Source organism: Nansenia antarctica (genome assembly GCF_963989245.1).
Source record: "Nansenia antarctica genome assembly, chromosome: 1".
NCBI classification, from domain to species: Eukaryota; Metazoa; Chordata; class Actinopteri; order Argentiniformes; family Microstomatidae; genus Nansenia; species Nansenia antarctica.
This window is the reverse complement of record NC_137674.1, coordinates 11,005,836-11,027,831: the sequence shown is the minus strand read 5'-3', so window position 1 is coordinate 11,027,831 and position 21,996 is coordinate 11,005,836. Positions and strand designations below refer to the sequence as shown.

At 44.2% G+C, this 21,996-nt stretch overlaps 2 protein-coding genes across 2 annotated transcripts; one reads left to right on the top strand and one right to left on the bottom strand.

The window, feature by feature from the left end:
- Positions 1-6,461: 6,461 nt before the first annotated feature.
- On the bottom strand, positions 6,462-9,775 carry avpi1 (arginine vasopressin induced 1; the record flags this gene model as incomplete). Its single annotated transcript, XM_080538688.1, has 2 exons — positions 6,462-7,506; positions 9,483-9,775. The coding sequence occupies 2 exons, from the start codon at positions 9,773-9,775 to the stop codon at positions 7,257-7,259; spliced, it is 543 nt and encodes a 180-aa protein (XP_080394814.1). The 3' UTR covers positions 6,462-7,256.
- Positions 9,776-16,510: 6,735 nt separating this feature from the next.
- Positions 16,511-17,243, top strand: marveld1 (MARVEL domain containing 1). Its single transcript, XM_080531374.1, has one exon. The coding sequence runs from the start codon at positions 16,714-16,716 to the stop codon at positions 17,212-17,214; it is 501 nt and encodes a 166-aa protein (XP_080387500.1). The 5' UTR covers positions 16,511-16,713; the 3' UTR covers positions 17,215-17,243.
- The last annotated feature ends 4,753 nt before the right edge of the window (positions 17,244-21,996 follow it).

The following is a 21,996-nucleotide window of genomic DNA, read 5'->3' as shown; positions in this document are numbered from 1 at the left end:
AGTATTAATCGATCAGTTTGAATCTGTGATTTTCACCTCGACACACTGATTAAGATCTGTTTGGGGAAACATAGGCCTACATAATAGTTGTACATCTTTAATATTTTAACATGAACATTTTCCGATTACTATTAGTGAATTGTTACACCCCTATTTAATACACTATAACAGAGTAATTCTCCTGTAATTCTCCACAAACACACACACACACACACACACGCGTGCACAACCTATCTTTCTTTCTCTCTGCATCATGGACATTTTAGATTAAAATCTGTTATACCAGAATGCCAATTCAACCAACACATATCTGTGTGTATGTATGTGTGTGTGTGTGTGTGTGTGTGTGTGTGTGTGTGTGTGTGTGTGTGTGTGTGTGTGTGTGTGTGTGTGTGTGTGTGTGTAGAACCTTTGGGCTTTTCTGGGTAGTACACAAAATAATCCTCACTGCGCTGTGAGATAATTCCCATGAAACCTCAAAAGGTCACTGAGCAGACTGTGAGGGCGTGTAAGGTTGGCATGTTTAGGTTTGCATGTTTAGCCGTGATCAGGTCTTCCTGTCCCATTGGGCTGTGCCGCTCTTCTTCTGGGAGAGAGAGACACACTATTTGCAACAGACGTTCTCCCCTCTCATCATTATAAATGTGCTTTTATTAAATGAATGTGCACACATGCGCCCCTGCGTGTTTGGGCATGTGTCTTCATGAATCAAGGTTTTCGCTGTACTATACGGTATGCCCTGATTTTAAGGTCTGTGTACAACTTAATTATTCAGATGTGATTTTTCTTCTTTTGCTCTGCCTCACTGGCACACATTACAGTGGAATTAGACCATGTTTACCCAGCTGACTACACGTCACATCAGCCAACTCCTCCACAGGGGTCTCTGTATGAATCCTACAGGGTAGATTATTCAGGGTTGTGTAAGTGACTGAGATAGTTGAATAGGTACAGAGTTGGTTGGTGATATTGTTTGCTTTTCAACACATGAACTGTTTAGTGATGTTATGTTGAAGATGTTACTTGTGCACTGAGCTGCATTAGCTGTTTGGTGCAGCTACTGGACACAGTTCACATTAAATGATGCATCCTCTTATCGTTTACCTACCTGAGGCGCTCTCTCTCTCCCTCTCCCTCTCTCTCTCTCTCTCCCTCTCTCTCTCTCCCTCTCTCTCTCTCTTTCTCACTTTCTCTCTCTCTCTCCCTCTCCCTCTCTCTCTCTCTCCCTCTCTCTCTCCCTCACCCTCTCCCTCTCCCTCTCTCTTTCTCACTTTCTCTCTCTCTCTCTCCCTCTCTCTCCCTCCCTCTCTCTCTCTCACTCCCTCCCTCTCCCTCTCTCTCCCACTCTCTCTCTCTCCCTCTCTCTCTCTCTCTCACTCCCTCCCTCTCTCTCTCTGTCCCCCTCTCTCTCTCTCTCTCTCTCTCTCACTCACTCTATCTCTCTCTCTCTCCCTCTCTCCCCCTCAAGGGTCTCCTGAGGGTTCGAGGGCTCAAGCAAGTGTCCAGACTTGATCCAACAGGTTCGGTTCACTGGCTCCTGGAGGAGCCTCTGGTGTATGGGGCACAGGCTAGACCTCAGTACCGTTGGTGCTTCTCAGCTGTTTGAGACTCTGGTGAAAATGAAGCTCACCAGCCTATATCACCTACGAGACATGGCGCCCCACCTTGCAAGGGCAGTGGGAGTGGCCAAGCACCTGGGGCTGAGGTCGCACGGTCGACGACCAACTGCTGGGGAGGTGCAGACAGGCTCTGTCACTGGCGGACTGGGAAACACTCACGCATTACAGCAGCACTCGCTGTCTGACGCCAGTGCTCCCTTCCCCCTCCTCCGACTGGGAATCACACCTATCACGCCTGCGTCAAACTGCACTGCATCGCTGCTACCGCTGGATGGGGCAACAGGGAAAGTTTTGTACAGGCCATGTGGTAAGGTGCTTAATAAGGTCAAGCTAAAGGACAGGACTGACACCCCTTGGAGGGTAAAATTAGGAGTAGAGGCAAATGTGAGGGCAGTGTGGAGGTCACTGTACAAGCCACTGTTAACAAAAAGCACTGGTAACCTGTGATGGAGCATGTTGCATGGCATTATGGTAGTAAATGCTTCTGTTAACCCCGTTGTTGGAGATGGATGGTTTTTTGCACATCGTTTTTGTTCATTGTTTAATGGAGTGTGCAAGGCTAAGACCTTGCAGTCACTGTTCTCGGCTGTCAGCGAGGGGTTTAACAGTACTGCTTTCTATCTCTGGGTATCAGTACAGCAAGGCGAAGATGGCAATCTTTTTAACGAGGAAACACACAATGGGGTGGGGTGTGTGTGTGTGTGTGGGGGGGTACTTTGTTGTTTAATTGATTTGGTTTATTTCTTTTTTTATTTTGTTCGTCTATATGGCTGTTCTGCGCCATTGTACCTTTTGTAACATTCATTAAGTGTACAATAATGGTGAGTTAAAACTCATCTCTCTCAGATCTAGGACCAGCTTTTTCACTCCTATATCTAGCCTGAACCATTAGGTGGAGAAACAGACTGTAGATCAGTGGCAAGTTCATCCTACTGTCCCCCAGTGGAATACTGCACCTTTTCAGCCTGGCACACACAGGAAGTGATGTCATCTGCGATGTCAATCCCCTCGGTGACCTGACTGTAAGAATGAATGAATGGTCTTTATTGTCATTGCTACAGTACAGGTACCAAACAACGACATTTAGGAGGGGTGGCTCCCCTGGTGTTAGGAAAGTTTTTTTTTTTTTTTTTTTTTTTTTTAATCACAAGAAGGGAAGGAGCTGGTTTACATAAATAAAGGCTAAGTACACTATCCACTATACTATACTGTACAGATAGACGACTAGGGTTGTCATATTGCACAATAGTGTTATTTCACATTTATTTAAAGTGTCGCAGTTTGCAGGCTTGAAATGTACATGTTTGTGCCTCAGCACTACACCTGATTTTTTCAGTCCAGCAGCTGCCATCAATCAAGGCTGATCTGAGAACACATAACAGTGCATCTTTTCACCATAGGTCTCTCTCTCTCTCACACACTCACACACACACACACACACACACACGCACACGCACACAATTAATGGCACCATTACCAGTATGCTAACTCAACTCACCTGCAGTACAATGGACACTGATTGGGAATTAGCTTTCGCATGTTCACTTCAGTCATCACAAGGACAGTCATCTGTGATATCATTAAGGCTGCATTCCAAATACCTTTGCTCTGCCCTTGACAACTCGCCCTAACAGATGTGAATGGGGTCGGATTAGTGTAGGCAATATGATGATGGCTCCACATGGGCCTCAAAGTGAGAGAGTAAAGTCTCCTTCTCATTACCGTCGTCAAAACACACCACAAAACACACCACTCCGGTGGATGACGGTGTCACTCCCATTTCCATTTCCAGTCGATTCAGAAGATGAAGTCAAAGTTCTATTTCAAGAACTCATTTATTTCCAGTGGCCAATTGTTCAATTCATTGTGGAATTGGAATGTCTATTCACCTCTCTAATTGACTGAGTGGAGCTGGAATTGGCCCCAACCCAGCAGCACGACACCTTTGTAGAGTGAATGTTTGATGTTTTGTGTACCCCAGTGTTTGGAGATGACTACGGGAGCGAAAGGAGCCAGGAGGGATGAACTACACAGTAGCGAGGGGAACAACAAAGGCATACAATGATACAAAGGAATAACAATGAGAGGTTTGCCGCAGTGTTCCTCATTGCCTGTGAAGACCTTGAGTGTAGCGCAGAGGTTGTGTGTTTGTGTGTGTGTGTGTATGCTGTGGTGGAGTGGGGTGGGGTGATGGAGGGGGGGGGGGGGACATTGAGCACGTACTGTATATATCATTTGACTAATTACTCTTCTATGCTCTAATTACAATGCAGTAGGGACACACAGCTTTCAGATCACTACTTATTTAAAACCTCCTCCCAGCGCCTGCTGTCAGTCACACAAAGTGCTCCTCTCCTCCTCTCCTCTCATCTCCTCTCATCTCACATATCCTAGAAGTGATTGGCCTGTTCCACTTCTCTGCTCACCTCTCCTTACACACACGTCCATAAAGTAAAAGAAGTTCCACAAGAAGCTTTGTGTGGTCTTGCACAGTTTGGTAGTACGTAGTAGGAAAACGTTTAAAGATATATCAATAGATTTCCTGGGTAGTAGAAAGTGGATAAAGTTAGAGATTGTTTGGTTTGGATAAAGTTAGAGATGGTTTGGTCGATTGGTTGGTTGGTTGGTTGGTTGGATGGATGGATGGATGCATGGATGGATTGAGTGGTAGAGTTGGTTGGTTAACCGGATTAGAGTTTTTGGAGTTACATAAAGCTTAACAGTTTCAGAAAGCTTTTATCAGGGTTAATGAAGATTTGCTGGGTACTTTAAATAAAGTGAGATAGGTTGGTTTGGTTGGTTGCCCCAGCTCTAACACTGGTGACCTCATTAAGTCCACTAAAAGCCCTCTGTCCCAAGCATTACAACCTCCACATTATGGTGTCATACTGCTCACATCTAAAATGCAGATAATCAGCCTACATGTTTACATGGACATTGCATTCAAACTTTTCATTGTATATTTCATCGTCTGTCTCCGTGGCCTTTCAAAGGAACGCGTGATTCATCCAGCTACGATCGTCTTGTCCAATTGATGGGCACGAACACATGCCCTGGCAGAATTATTACTACACTTCAAAAGGCGTGTACAGTACATGGCCGCTAGATGGCAGCAGTACCCCCAAGAGAGTGCTGGTATCCTGGTACTGTTAACATGGTTCGAGGTTTTCTATAAGGCACGGATCTAGGATCGGCTTACCCTCCTCCTGTAATCATTCATTTATGAGTGAGGGATGCTATTGTATGGCAAATCACAGCACCATGGATTTTCCAGGTCATTCAGTTGTTCTTTAACGACCCAGAATCATACCTGTCAACATTGGGATTTGAAAATAAGGGACATTTTCCAGCGCCCCGTCCTGGGCCGTCCCACCACCCCTACCACTGTCCTCATAGGATACCCCTTACATTTAGACAAGGGTACACATAGTCAATCCTAACATCACCACTAGACAACCATAGGATACCCCTTACATTTAGACAAGGGGACACACAGTCAGTCCTAACATCACCACTAGACAACCATAGGATACCCCTTACATTTAGACAAGGGGACACACAGTCAATCCTAACATCACCACTAGACAACCATAGGATACCTCTTACAATTAGACTAGGGTACACACAGTCAATCAACCACCTGCTTCAGTGCAACAAGAATTGGGTTAACTAGTTCCTATGATTAAGTAAGTGACTACAGGTGGTCAGAATCAGATACCTGGTTGAAAGTGAAATACTTTGAACATCCCTGCATCAGACTACATGAAAACACAAAAGGGCATATCAATTCAGCACATTTATTTATACATTACTTGACACCATGATGTCAATGGGAAAAGAGCGGCGCAATGCTACCAGAGATAATTCCAAAAAAAAATTCAAAACGGAGATAACCGAGGCTGCGTTCGTAAACACGCTCTGGAAATCTCATCAGCACTCATGGAATGCCTCTTGTCCAATCAAATTACTTGGTCCTTTTATGACGTTGCAACTAGTGTGCGTTCCGGCACTCTCAGAGCAAGATTACGAACGCAGCCCAAAAGAGCAGATATCACCATTTCGAAGATAGACGACTCTGTTCCCCAGAACCCCCGAGGCCTCGTAGACTTCGAGGACACTCGCCCTCAGAAACCAAATATTTACTACTTTTTATTTTTTACAAGTTAATCAGTCTTGTTAAAGACCGTCAAAAATTGCAATAGCGACTATATTGCAAGTCGCCGTTGCGGGGTATTGGGTAAAGTTTTCAACTAGCAATAATCGCGCCTCGGATAAACCTCATCGGCTACGATACTGCCACTGCGCAGAGATAACCTTTAGACGGCAACCGCTGAGACGCGTTTCCGGTACATACAGTTTTGAATGACGGGTTGGACCATATCAAGGTGGTGGATTGTGGAGTGTTATAACAGGAAACACAGTGCAGTTAGTAATTGTCTTTTTCAATCATTGTTTTTATCTTTTAAACTTTTAATATAATACAATTGTAGGCCTACGGCGTCCCTTCTCGTCTGTACGAGGCCCGAGTGGGCCAATCAGAGCTCACGGCGCTCTGAGTAACTCAGGCCTGTCTGCTGATTGGCACTGACAGATACAACACTAGTAGCAACTAGTTAACATTAGGTTAAAAAGACGGGAGATTTACGGGGAAATATTTAAACATTTTATACGGGAGAATCCCGGGAAAAACGGGAGGGTTGACAGGTATGCCCAGAATACCTGCCCATTGCTTTTCATTTCAGTGTCAAGTTTCCAGTAATATGTGGAGAATTGTACAATGTCGAGCCACAACTTAAAGTGCACATTAACATAATTGTTTATTATTTATTATTTCACGTTTGTCATTCTTTGGACAGTAACCAGGTTTGAGGGAGTGGTGTTGTAGTGTTACATCTCTCATGTACAGCCTAGTCCTTTAGAAGAGGCACAGCTAACAAACTACTGTACTGTACCACAGTGGCTACTGTATGTCCAATCTGTTGGCGTGTTTCATTGTGTGTTGAGTCAGGTGGCTTCCAAGCTGTCTGCAGTGGAAACCTCTCTAAATGTCAAGCTCCATGAGCTCTTGTGAACTCCCTCCTACCAACCTGAGGGAGTCAGACGACAATGGCTCTGTGTTGTTGCTGGTGTATGTATAGCCTTAATCCTAATCTCTCTCTGTCTGTGTCACATTGTGTGTGTGTGTGTGTGTGTGTGTGTGTGTGTGTGTGGCACATGACTCCCTGGGCTGACTCATACCCTGGGTTTCTGAGTGTTTCTGCATTCATCATTGCATTCAAAAGTGACTTCAGACAATAACACATTAACACAGTATTGGAAGAACAATAAGGCAGTTGCTGAGAGCGTTCATCTACTGATTACATGACAGAGTGAGATGTTGCCAAGCTGCCAAAACGTCAAGCGTTCTTCATCCTCCAGTCCCAGAGTTGGTCCAGCTAGCTTTAGCGGGAGAACAGCTGGAGCAGGGCCATGAGTCAGTAACTCTGTGGGCAAGCACAATATCCCCAGTTCCATGAATGTCCAAACCTCTCGGCAGCGGCAGTGCTACGCTAACATACAAGGTGGCTACATTAACACTATCCGGGTTATCCGATGCATAACTCAACCTTTTCCGCCAGTTTGTCGGGGTTCAGTCTGTCAGTGGAGGATGCGGTGAAGGTATCGCTCTGGGTCATTGTCCCCACCTTTCCTCAGGACTGGGCCTGGTCTGGTGGGTCTGTCTGTCGCCCCTGGAGGTCCTTGGCTCTCAGTGACGGTCCCTGAGGGTCCTGGTGCCCCCGCGGTCCTCGTGTGTGTCTTTGGACTGTTGTGCGCCCCTCCTGACTCGCCCTCTTTCCCCTCTTCCTGCTCTTTGCCTTGTTGGCCGCTCGCCGAACTCTCACCGATCCTGCGGAACAAAGACATCCATTGTTTAAACAGGATTGATTAATGATGAAATAAAAAGTCACTGAGTTCAGTTGCCGTTACTGGGCTGTGAGGACTTAGAAAATGTATAATCTTGGGGCAGGATTAACAGGTATTTTTTTTTCCATATCATGAGTAAATAATGTAAAAAAAAAAAAAAAAAACTCACATATTTATGTGGCCTAAGCGGGGTAAACACATAAGGAATTTCTGCGATTTCAGCGATTTTCGGATGTCTGAAAACAACAGAAAACGCCCGGTTATCAGATGGATCTTAACATTTTCCTATAACAAAATCCTGGGGTGTGTGAGGTGTGTTAAGAGTCACTTCTCTTCAATTGTGCAATCAACTCTCCTGGCAACCTGCTCGGAAAATGGGCGTGGCCGGCAATCGTAAATGTGAAATGCGTTCAATACCTCCGACCAGAAATCATAGGGTTGCCAGATTGTTTGGTGGAATTAGCGGTTTTAGACTGGGGTTAGGGTGGAAAATGTCATTCCCATCTGGCAACCCTGCTCGCCAATCAAGAAGAGAGCTGACTTCTTTTCGTTTTTCTGCACTTTATTTGCCCTGTCGCACATGGTTGTCTCGTACAGGTCAGTCAGGGTACTACGTTAGATAATAATAACTTTATTTGTATAGCGCTTTTCCTGCAAACGTTGCGGCTCAAAGTGCTTTAAGCATTATATAATCTTAATTTAATTATTTTGTAATTTAAAGGCAATATTAAAAGGATGGGTTCACGCGAGATTTCTGGCTTGGGGAACGAGACTAGAGAGTCCGGAATCTGTCGTTCCCCACGCCCATTTTCCGAGCAGGTTGAGAGTTGAGAGTTGACTGCACAATTGAAGAGAATTGACTCTTAACACACCTCACACCACAGGATTTTGTTATAGGAAAATGTTAAGATCCATCTGACAATCGGGCGTTTTCTCTCGTTTTCTATCGTTTTCAGACATCCAAAAATCGTGCCAAAACACATAAGGATTTTCAAAATCTTAACCGAAATCTTATCTGAGACAGACCCCACACATGAAGATACAACATCTTGGATTTTAACAGCCTTGATCGTATTGTGTGTGGTGTGCGCCGATTTTCCCATTTCAGCACCCCACAGACATAAAGATTTTCGTTACGACAGACTCCAGACTCTCTAGAGTCTCGTTCCCCAAGCCAGAAATCTCACGTGACCCTCATCCTTTTAATATTGCCTTTAAATTACAAAATAATTAAATTAAGATTATATAATGATTAAAGCACTTTGAGCCGCAACGTTTGCAGGAAAAGCGCTATACAAATAAAGTTATTATTATTATTATCATCTAACGTAGTACCCTGACTGGCCTGTACGAGACAACCATGTGCGACAGGGCAAATAAAGTGCCGAATAACGAAAAGAAGAAGTCAGCTCGCTTCTTGATTGGCTACATTCCATCCACGTCATAGTTGGCCTCGCGAGCAGGGTTGCCAGATGGGAATGACATTTTCCACCCTAACCACAGTCTAAAACCGCTAATTTCACCCAAAAATCTGGCAACCCTAGGATTTCTGGTCTTAAGTATTGAACACATTTGACATTTACGATTGCCGGCCACGACCATTTTCCGAGCAGGTTGTCGGGAGAGATTGACTCTTAACACACCTCACACCACAGGATTTTGTTATAGGAAAATCTTTAGAGCCATCTGATAATCGGCGTTTTCTGTCTTTGGTCGGAAGTGGGAAAATTGGGCCAAAATCGGCCAGATAATCCTTATGTGTGTACCCCGCATTACACACCTCACACCACAGTATTTTGTTATCGGAAAATCTTTAGAGCCATCTGATAATCGGGCGTTTTCTGTCTTTGGTCGGGCAGAAAATCCTTATGTGTGTACCCCGCTTAACTCTGCAGGGAAGGTGCGTGAGTATCAGAGTATCAGAGTATCAGAGTATCAGCATATAGGAAGTATTCCTACCTGAGGTGATTGAACGCTCTCAGCCATCGTGACCCCAGGGTGTCTCTCCCCTCCACCCTCAGCCCTCTCCGCCGGCCCCGGGCCCTCAGACCTATAAGGGCCTGGGCTAGCTCCGACTCGTCCCTGTGCCCCCACACCAGCTGAGCCCTCTGATCCGCATCCTGGTCCCCCGCTTCCCTGAAAAGCCTCTGGAGCTGTCGCAGGTTCACCCCGCCAAAGATGTTCCCCGAACCAGCCTTCCTGCTCCTCCGCTCGGCCAGGCGCCAGGAGGGAGAGGCGGCCTCAGCATCCATCCCTCCCACAGGAGAGGCGGGGCGGTGTAGAAGGTACCTCGAACCGGGCCTATCTGTGGAGAATGAAACAATTGTTTTGACCACTGGAACTCTGTCGGGACTGTGGCAGATAAGACAGGGTATCACTGAGACTGTTAAGCGGGGTACACACATAAGGATTTTCTGCGATTTCAGCGATTTTCGGATGACAACAGAAAACGCCCGGTTATCAGATGGATCTTAACATTTTCCTATAACAACATCCTGGAGTGTGAGGTGTGTTAAGAGTCACTTCTCTTCAATTGTGCAATCAACTCTCCTGGCAACCTGCTCGGAAAATGGGCGTGGCCGGCAATCGTAAATGTGAAATGCGTTCAATACTTCTGACCAGAAATCATAGGGTTGCCAGATTGTTTGGTGGAATTAGCGGTTTTAGACTGTGGTTAGGGTGGAAAATGTCATTCCCATCTGGCAACCCTGCTCGCCAATCAAGAAGCGAGCTGACTTCTTCTTTTCGTTTTTCTGCACTTTATTTGCCCTGTCGCACATGGTTGTCTCATACAGGTCAGTCAGGGTACTACGTTAGATAATAATAACTTTATTTGTATAGTGCTTTTCCTGCAAACGTTGCGGCTCAAAGTGCTTTAAGCATTATATAATCTTAATTTAATTATTTTGTAATTTAAAGGCAATATTAAAAGGATGGGTTCACGCGAGATTTCTGGCTTGGGGAACGAGACTAGAGAGTCCGGAATCTGTCGTTCCCCACGCCCATTTTCCGAGCAGGTTGAGAGTTGAGAGTTGATTGCACAATTGAAGAGAATTGACTCTTAACACACCTCACACACACCCCAGGATTTTGTTATAGGAAAATGTTAAGATCCATCTGACAATCGGGCGTTTTCTCTCGTTTTCTGTCGTTTTCAGACATCCAAAAATCGTGCCAAAACCGGCCAAAAACTCCTTATGTGTGTACCCCGCATAACTGCGTGACAAACATGATTACATGAGCCAGACATCCCATAGCTCTCATGAATCCTATGGCTCCATGCAAATGGACTATGCCAGACTGAATAGCTGCTGTGTGAGTGTGTGTGTGTGTGTGTGTGTGTGTGTGTGTGTGTGTGTGTGTGTGTGTGTGTGTGTGCGTGCGTGTGCGCGTACGCGCGTGTGTGTGTGCGTGTGTGTGCGCGCGTACGCGTGCGTGGAGTAGAGTGACACTGTAAGGTCCAACTGGGCATGTGGCTGCCAACCTCTCACCCCTGAGTGTTTAATCCTGCTTAAAGAACTAGAGGAGATGCCCAGCTATAAAGCCCATTACACTACAGATGGTGAGAACCAGATCTGTCAGTAAGGTTATATTATCATTAGATACAGTAAGTGGGGCAGTGGCAGGCAGTTTAATGGTATTACCAGTTATTTAGGGTGGTTGCTATCTTCAGGTGATTTGTGTTTAAGGTGTGTTTAACAGTGTTCACCATGTGACGTTCCACGTACGGGTCTATGGTTAGCGCTGTTTTCCTTTGTTGTCCTATGTGGTCTATTCTCTCTCTGTTCCCAGATAAGCCAACAGGTGTGGGTGATTGCCCTAATTATCAAGGGAACTGGATAATTGTATAATAAGTTGTCCGGTGTCATGGATCTCTCTCTTCCTCGTCGACCAGCAGCCATTTTTGTTGCTTTTCCATGTTCTTGTTATGTTCTATCCAACACTCCTGTTAAATCATTATTTTCTTTATTAAATATGATATTATTGTTAACCATGTGTGGTCTCCCTTGTTCACCAGTTAACCCTCTCCCCCTCCCCTTCCCATGTGTCCCCAGAACTACCTGAACCCCCTATACTTTCTTTTATTTATTTTTTGTTTCTTTATATTATTACTACTTAATCTTTTCAGTTTGTAAAGCGTCTTGGAGTGTCTAGAAAAGCGCTATATAAGTAATGTATTATTATTATTATTATTATTATTATTATTATTATTATTATTATTATTATTATTATTACCTTGTCAAGAGCCAGGCAAACCTAACAACAGAATTAACTCAATTACATTTTGAGCCAATCTATGTTCTCAGTCACAGACATCCTTGAAAGTTCAACATTCATTTATATGGTTTCTCTCATGTTTCTGCTGAGGGACTAGCATGCCATCTGAACAGACACTCTAATGTTGACTGAGCCATCACATGCAGCGAAAGCAGCATTTAGTCTGAGGCAGAGCCATATGACATCACTGCATGACATCACTGCATCAATAATGTCATATGACTTGTTACGAGAGTCGGTTCTGTATGTCGATACTGTTGAAACTGGCAGGAACCCTGATATGAGGAGTTATTGGATTGGTATTATTTTCACAGGGGGGGGTCCATGCCACGGTCCATGCCACCCCCCCAAGGCAGCAAACCTAGGGGAAACACTGAAAGCAGCTATCTCACAACATTTTGGACACCTCTGGGAAAATACAGGTGATTAAGAATGCCATTCGGTATCAAGCCAGCAGATGACATCTAAGAGTCCCGTACCAGCAGGCTACAGAACAGCTTCTTTCACAGAAAGACTACTACTCAGATTACTGGGAGCTGGGTGAATTGGAGATCACCACAGCATCTACTGTCATCGATCGCTGCAAACAACAGTTTAGCCGTCATGGCATACCTCACATTGTCATCTCAGACAATGGCCAATGGTCCCCCCTTCTCGGGACTTGACTTTCTGTCCTTCTCGAATGACTGGGACTTCCGATACATAACATCATCACCATGCCATAGCCAAAACAATGGCAAGGTGGAGTCAGCTGTTCAAATAGCCAAAACACTACTGAAAAATACGGCACTAGCAGGAGAAGACCCATGGAGGCAGTATTGGCATGGAGAAACACTCAAGTCCACACGCACACACCAGCCCTCCAAACACCTTCTGCTTCAACCTCTGGTAGGTAGTGCATATTTGTGAAGAAGCAAATAAAGGAGCTTACTCCCATACACCACTATGATGCACATGCTCATGACATGCCAGGGATCATTAAAATAAAATAAAAAATAAAAAAAAAACACACCGAAGGACCATAAAAAGAAGAAAAGAGGAATGATAATGTAATGTTTATTATCTGATTCACTGGTCGTTGTTTATTGAGCAGTCACTGTGTTCAGCACTAACCGTTTAAGTTTAATATCTCTGAGAGAATCAGCTTAACTGATTGACTGTTGTTTATTGAGTAGCCATTGTAAAAGGACTAACCGTTTAAGTTTAATATCTAGACTAGAGAATCGCTTCATTTTGTTATGTGTAGGGAGACGTTACCAGAGTTGGCCGGTAGATGGCACCAACTACTGCTAGTGTTACTTACCAGTGATAGAGTAGTGAAGTATTATTATGCTCGCACAAAATGCAAGTTCTGTATGTCGCTGAACTGAGAGTAAAAGCTATGTTTACAACCGTATCTGCATGATCATTTAAACATGACTGGCATGACATCACTGCATCAATAATGTATACCGGTATGATGATATCATGACATCACTGCATCAATAATGTATACCGGTATGATAATATGACATCACTGCATCAATAATGTCATATGGCTGACATGACATCACTGCATCAATAATGGCAGATAAATGCGCACGTACAGCCCGGGTGTGTAAGCCTATTATGTAAATAGTTGACATTGACAGTTGCACACTATATCAGTTCCCTACGCCAACGACAGTTATACAGTATGTCAGCAAATATGTTTCATATCAGTTTTGGATCTAAACTCACATCATAATAACCTACTATGTTTGAATTATCTGGATTCAACGGATAGCCTACTGCACTGTGTTGCATGAAAAGGACTCAGAAAGATCTTCTTACCCAAAATGGTTAATGCAATATCTTCTGCTGCACTGTGCACTAAGACATTTTCTCCTGTGTTCTTTGTTGCGGTTAGGTTTTATGGGTCGATATGGCTGCTAATTGTGGACCATTCTGGATAGCCCCGTCCATCTGCGTGTTGTCATGAATTGGAGGCTCTTTCTAGATCTGAATTGACTCAGATCCATCCCACGACAGTTCTATTGACCAATGAGAATAGATGTATACACTATGTCCCGCCTATTGGGCTGGGTAGATATCGCTTCTAAACCAATCAACGACTTCAAGGGGCGTGACACATCCTAATGCGCGCATCCGCTTAGCCACGTAGTTACACTGTAATCCATTGACGTCAATGCTCTTGGCACGGACTTCAATGTGAAAGGGTTTGACGATTATGTGAGGGAGAACTAAACTGCCTGTCTGTCAGCCTGTGAATGTATGACCATTCCTTGTGTACGTACGCACATTATACTAATTGACGGTTATTCCCAATGTTTTTATTTATTATGTATTTTAATTGTTACTTTTTCTTTCTTTCTTTCTTTTGCACTGTATTGTACAGCACTATGTATTAAGTGTGTTATATAAATAAAGCTTATTATATTATTATAACATTATGAATGTATATGGAAATGAATGATGCATGAATGATAATCTGAACTGTCCTCTTTTTAACATTATTTTCTCTCCCTCCCTCCCTCTCTCTCTCTCTCTCTCTCTCTCTCTCTCTCTCTCTCTCTCTCTCTCTCTCTCTCTCTATGAATATATATTATATATATATATTCCTTAATAGGACTAGGTGTTACACCTATCCTATTTGTTTAATGTGTTAGTGAGCACATCTCCTTTGCCAAGATAATCCATCCACCTGACAGGTGTGGCATATCCAGATGCTGATTGGACAGCATGATTATTGCACAGATGTGCTTTTGCTGGTCACAATAAAAGGCCACTCTAAAATGTGCAGTTTTATCACACAGCACAATGCCACAGATGTCGCAAGTTTTGAGGGAGCGTGCAATTGGCACGCTGACTCCAGGAATGTCCACCAGAGCTGTTGAATTGAATGTTCATTTCTCTACCATAAGCCGTCTCCAAAGTCGTTTCCAATTCCAATTCCAATTCTTGGAGACGGCTTATGGTAGAGAAATGAACATTCAATTAACAGACAACAGCTCTGGTAGACATTCCTGCCAATTGCACCCTCTCTCAAAACTTGCGACATCTGTGGCATTGTACTGTGTGATAAAACTGCACATTTTTAACACAACAAAATGTGGAAAAAGTTAAGGGGTGTGTTGACTTTCGATAGCCACTGTATATATATATATATATATATATATTTATTTATTTTAATTTTAAAATTACACCTGTATGTAGGCTAGTAGTCTACAGGTATGTGAGCCTGATTGATAAGGCATGCTATCCATGCGCAGGGAGACAGACACATTTGCCCTGATTATAGACATTTGGATGGCTTTTGTGAGTAACTATTTGTTTTGAATGTGGTTTGCACGGTGGAGCATAGAGCCAACACATTTGTCTGTGGACTGTGTTCTGTTTTACTTGTTATATGCTTCACATTTGACCATATTCATTCATTCATTCATAGGTTTTTTTCAATCTGGGTACTTTGGTTAGTAATGAGTGCAGTCCATAATGAGGGCTTGGGGTTTCTAGTGTTAACACAGAGCTCTCTCATCACCCGTGCTCTCTCTCTCTCTCTCTCTCTCTCTCTCTCTCTCTCTCTCTCTCTCTCTCTCTCTCTCTCTCTCTCTCTCTCTCTCTCTCTCTCTCTCTCTCTCTCTCTCTCTCTCTCTCTGTGTGTGCGTGCGTGCGTGCGTGTGTGTGTGTGTGTGTGTGTGTGTGTGTGTGAAACCCAATTTGCAGGACCTGTACTGTTACTGTTTGTTAAGAGTAGCTAAATGAATCGGGCTAAATGAATCGGGCAGGCGGTTCAGGACCATGTCCGCAAGGACAAATAGACTGAAGCTCAGCTTCTACCCTAGGGCCATTCAGGCCCTGAACACAGCAAAGACCTAGGTTCTAGGCCCTGGACAATCTAGACAAATTGATGGCAGCTACTAGATTGTAATCAAGTGCAATACTGAAACACAACTGTGAACATTTCAAACCTGCAAACTGCGACACTTTAAATGAATGTGCAATAAGACTATGTGCAATATGACAACCCTCGGGTACATAAGGTTCAGAGATAGGAAATGTTAGGATATTTATGGCATAGCATAGAGTACAGCACAGTGTTTTATTTGTATAGTATAGTATAGTGGATAGTGTATATAGCCTTTATTTATGTAAACCAGCTCTTTTCCCTTCTTGTTTTTAGTATTTTTTTCCTAGCACCAGGGGAGCCCCCCCCCTCCCAAATTTCGTTGTATGGTACCTGTACTATATTAATGACAATAAAGACCATTCATTCATTCATTCATACTGGAAAATGCATTAATTAGTTTACACTGTGATTATTTTTCTTTTGTACATTGCATTTGATTTAAGACATTTCACTCACATATTTTGAAATTGAAACTGCAGTTTAGAACTGGTGAAAATAGTGAACTAGTGAGAGACTAGTGAAATTTTGCAATTGTATTGCACTTTCTTTCAATTAAGAACAAGAAAAGTGTTACTCTTGGAGGCTATTGCGTCCAAAATAACGCAGGCACTACTGCAGTTATTTTTCTACTCCATTACTCGTTGTTTGTTTTTTTCATTCCTGCAGGCTAGGGTTTGTGCGATGGAAGGCAGAGAGGAGGAGCAGGCTTTGGATTCCAAGCCCCCCGTCCCTCCCTGTAGCCCCCCCGACACTGCCGCTTCTCCCGACAGAGGAAACGGAAGAGACGAAACAGAACATTTCATTTCAAAATCCTGGGGGCTGTGCAAAGAAAATACTTTGCACTTTTCGACAAACCTTCTCAGGAGTATATCGGCTTTTTTCCAAGTTTTCCATCCTCCCGTTTGACTGTTTTTGATCTCCATTTGCAGCTAGTTAAGTTAAAACCCCCCGCCCTGTTCAGACAGAAAAGGGAGCCAGTGCCCCCCAGAAAAGGGAGCCAGTGAGTGTCGTTAGAGAGCAGCGATGCCCCCCTCCCAGCCCCCCCAGGTGAGGAAACATTCCCTGGAGTTCCTGAAAAGTTTCCTGGGGATCGTCCGGATCGTGCAGCTGGTGTTCGGAGCGGGACTCTGGGTCACCATCGCCGCCAAGAAGTACGAGGGCGCCGTCCACTTCGTGCTCTTCTCCGCGGTCCTCCTCTGGCTGCTCACCCTGGCTTCCTTCTTCATCACCCTCCTGGACAAGCAGGACCTGGTGCCCCTCCTGGGTGGAGACCGATGGTCACTGAGCAACTTCGTGCACGACATCCTGGCCACCGTGCTTTACCTGCCGGTGATCGGCATCATGGTCCACAAGACGGAGCGGTACGCCTACTGCAACCTGCCCCAGTACAAACACCCCTGCTTCTACAAGGACTACCTGGCCGCCACCGTGCTGGCCTGCCTGGCCGCCGGGGCGTACCTCCTCTCGGCTGTGCACGGGGGCTGCAGGAGGTGTCGTGGTGGTCCACAACACCCCGTGGTTTGAGTTAAAGGACAGAGGGGGGAATAGATAGAAGCAGTTTATTATCAAGGCAGGGGAATGGGGGGAGATGGAGGGCCTGATTTAGGCTACCCATGTTTGGGGGGCACAGTGGGGATAAAGGGAAGAACAGGGAAATCGTGAGCTTAGAATGATAAGGTTCTAGAATCTCCGTTTAGAATGAGAAGGTTCTATCTCCGTTTAGAATGATAAGGTTCTATCTCCGTTTAGAATGAGAAGGTTCTATCTCCGTTTAGAATGATAAGGTTCTATCTCTGTTTAGAATGATAAGGTTCTATCTCCGTTTAGAATGAGAAGGTTCTATCTCCGTTTAGAATGATAAGGTTCTATCTCCGTTTAGAATGAGAAGGTTCTATCTCCGTTTAGAATGATAAGGTTCTATCTCCGTTTAGAATGATTAAGGTTCTATCTCCGTTTAGAATGATAAGGTTCTATCTCCGTTTAGAATGATAAGGTTCTATCTCCGTTTAGGGCAGTTCAGAGATATTGAGCATCAACGTTTTTACATTCCATTATGTTTTGTGAGATGGAACCTTTGTATTTTATGAATTACTAACTCAAAAATGTCAACATTTTAAAAAATAACACCACACAGGCATTAATAAACACCGAATGGATCAGATTATGTAAAAAAAACTCAATTCTGACAAAAATGGAGATAGAACCTTATAATTCTAACGTCACGAAATGTCTTTACAGTCTCCCAAAGCAGAGATTGTGCTCATGCCTCAGGCTGTACAGAAAGATGTGTTGATATTTCGTTCAGTCATTTTTTAATGTCAGTCAGATCACGCAGCTGATCAAATATCTCTATATTTTATTTGTGGGTGTGTCTGTTATATATATAGGCCTAAAGAGAGCAAGCTATCAACCAAAAACCTACAGCCTTTTAGTGGATAAGCCTCTCTCCCTCTCTGTCCCAGTAAGCAGTGCTGTTTTGTCTGACAAACATTCATCCTGCCTTGGTATGGATGGGCGTTTCATCAGTGCCTTATCAAACATATTTGCCTTTGTCTGAATGCTGTATGTTCAACAAGCCTGTTATAGCAAGCATCAAAATATGAGACATTTGCAACAAAACCAAAACCAAAAAAATCTATTGCCAACATTCCAGTGTCTTTTATGTAAAACCAAAGAGAGGAAAAAATGAATGAATAAAAAAACAATGTCACGGAAGCACCAGAGGGGTTGTTGTTAATGAGTAATTACACTCGTTCTCATGTCTCAGTGTCTTGTCTCGTGAGTGTCTGTGCTTGTTGAAAAGGTGATAATATGGCAAGCAAGAAAAAAACTAACTGGGTGTTTAAACAAACATGGGTGTGTATATTAGCCATCCAAATACGTCGAATAAACAGTTGTGTTTCATTAGGGTGCTACTATCAGATTGAGGGAGGGAGGGAGAGGGACCATGGTGGGAGCACATGTGCAGATTGCAGTAGTGGTGGCTTTTCCAAACCAGACATAGGCGGAAGCCCTCAGGAAGTTCCTGTTGGGAGATAAGCAGCTCTAGCCAATCAGGAGGGAATGCCACATGGCCACATGAAAGAAAGGGATGTACAGTATATGTGTGTGTGCATTTATCTGGTAATTGCAGACTCTGTGATTGAAATTATGTGTTTGTGTGTACGTGTGTGTGTGTGTGTGTGAGCGTGAGTCAGTTTGATAATCTGGGAGAGGGACGTTTTTACAATAACCATCTGCAGGGGGTTGACGCTCAGCCAAGAAAACAGTCTTGTGTCATAGCAGAGTGATGAGTAGTGGTCTATTCCCAGCAAACATGCAGCTCCTAAAATGGATTTCGGTTGCAAAATCGGTGAAAAATCTTGACTATGCGGCTGCGGATCGTGGCCATTCCCACGGGCCTAGTTCTCATTCTGTACACTTGCTGCTGGGGTTAACACTGTACTTGAAGGTAGGAAGGATGCACTGTGATAGTATTGGGACAGGGCCCCTGGTTCTGTGCTGAGGATAAACATACCATGGTCGAGTGAGGCTAATGCTGAACAGATGCACTGCAGGGACATACATCTACCACTTCTGAGTGGAGAAGGCTCTGCCTGAGAGTAACACAACAGCATTGTCTTTCTGTCCTGTTGATGTCTCCATGCTCTGGAGAGCACTGTTCATTTAGGACAGATGGATTCAGTGTAGAGCAGATACACCCTGTCACACTGTACAAACATTAAATATTCAGCCTATAGTTGATATTGACAATAATTAAACTATGACACTTGAATGTTTTTAATCAAGTGATGGATCTGCAGCATACCCAAAGCAGAAACCCTAAAAACGCTTGTCTAAGCTGGATCTCCATAGTTATAATCCAATCTCTGACACTGGCCCTTTTCCCAAAACCCCATACAGCTATGTTAACAATTGAACTGATTTGTAAGTGGGGAAACTGCCAACTATGCTTGTGTTACATAAGGGCTTCATTTTTCTCTCTTTAGAGGCAAATCTTTTGTCTTTCTTAATACCCTCCCACATCCATGTACGGACTGAAAGAGACTGCTTTAGAGTGTCTAGCAATGCATATTGTCATGTTTGTCTAGACTTGAATGTTGCCTGGTTCATAGGAACAGGGGTGAGAGACTGAGTGTGACATTGGACGGATGTGGGATTGGAGAAACGAGACAGTGTTTTCCCTCCAAACTATGCCAGAGAGAGAGAGAGAGAGAGAGAGATGGAGGGAAAGAGAGAAAGTGAGAAACCCTGGGAAAAGGGCACTTAAACACACATAAACCCAGGCAGTATGTGTGTATGCCAGCTGAGTGATATTTACTCTGGCTACTCAACCAGAGAGACATTTCCTGCATGTACTCACACTGGACCAGGCCAGACTAGCTGCTTCCCCCATGGTCTCTCCCTCTCTCACTGGTCTCTCTGTCTGCACTAGAAGGCAACAACATAGATATGGACGTTATGGACTGAATTCAATTTCAGCATGACTGATGCACTGATGCGTCCACAATGACATGATTGTGACATCAAAACTATAATTAAATCACTGGCAAGATTTCCAAAAGAACATGAACAGTGTGACATCTGTCTTTCTATATGAGGGCATTTCTGAACCAGTTTAGCTTGCACCCATCTTAAAACCAAACTTGCATCCTGTGTCAAACTGTAAAAAATAAGCCCAGGCCACAACTAAAATCTCGAATCTTTTTTGGCTATATCTGCCCAGGCCCTGTGTGGGCAATTTTGGCCCTAGAGGATTGCATCAACCCAGGATTGAGAGCAGGGGGCTAGAACACCCAGAAGCACCCTGACCACCCCATTGACTACCTTTACCCTAGCCTCAACCTCACCTGACCCAGCTCCCACATTTTAAAGCCGGAACCTACGCATACATGTTTGCCAGCACCCACCATTACCTAGCCCCTATGTAAAGCTCCAATCCCAAAACCTCTCCTCCCTAAAGCCCCTAGCCCTACATGTAGCTACACCCCTGCCCCTAAATGTATCCCTGCCTTTCTCTTCCTCTCTCTCCCTGTTGTTAGATAATTCAATGGTGATCGTGATCTCTGAGTTGGAGGCTACACAAACAGACACAAGGGCCCTGCTAACCAGACTCTCCACACACACACACACACACACACACACACACACACACACACACACACACACACACACCGACACACACATGCATACATACAAACTCTCCAAGGCCTTGGTAACCACACTCTCCACACAGAATGCTGAGACACACATTCCACTGCTGAAAAGAGAGAGGGATAGGGAGCTGTGAGAAAATATTAGAGAGAGTGAGAAAGAGAGAGATAGAGAAGACCTATGGTGAAAAGATGCACTGTTGTGTATGTGTTTTCAGATCAGCCTTACAGTCAGGTCACCGAGGGGATTGACATCGCAGATGACATCACTTCCTGTCTGTGCCAGGCTGAAAAGGTGCGGTATTCCACTGGGGGACAGTAGGATGAAGTTGCCACTGATCTACAGTCTGTTTCTCCACCTAATGGTTCAGGCTAGATATACGTAGGAGTGAAAAAGCTGGTCCTAGATCTGCCCCTAAGGGCAGTAACCCCCTGGAGCACAGAGTGACTGCAGTATTCCAGTATTGTGTGGCAGAGGGCAGTGCAGCCTGCGGGATGTGGTGGGAACTATTTATAGAATCCTGGAAATACCACAGCTTCCCTCTCCCTGCCAGCCTCTAGCAGATGGTAAAAATGTGTAATAAATTGACAGAGGAAGACAGTGCCAAACTCAATCTGGTCAAAAGACAGAGAGTGGGATTAGGTACAGAGAGAGATACTTGAAGAAAGGCTCTCTCTCTCTCTGCTCTCTCATGATCTCTGTTTTAGTGTTTCTGATGTTTCGGAGGATTATCCACTTCCTCTGCTCCTATCAGATCCTAATTCCTAATTTATCAAAAACTCCTATAGTCATCTGCACATAGGCCTACTGTTTTGACCTAATGACTGTTTATGTTTTAAGTGAGTCTGGAAAAGCCACTCATTAGGTGAGGCTAGGACTCAGTACTCCACCCCATTGACTGATGACAGGAGGCGTCCTTCCTACGGGATGCTTGGAGTCACGCTATCTGACGTGAGACAATGCACTCTACCCACGATACATTGGCAAGACATGAAAGCCTCACACAGAGACGTGTGTAATTAAACAAACAACACTGTGCAACATGTGAGAGACTTGACCAACAGTCTGGCAAACCTTGTATGTAAAATATGCATTGGAAAGTCAAAGTCAAAGTCAAGTTTATTTATATAGCAAATGTAGCACATAGTGATT

What these genes read in the sequence shown, in the direction of transcription:
- marveld1 (XM_080531374.1), top strand. Translation starts at nt 16,714, where the DNA reads ATGCCCCCCTCCCAGCCCCCCCAGGTGAGGAAACATTCCCTGGAGTTC.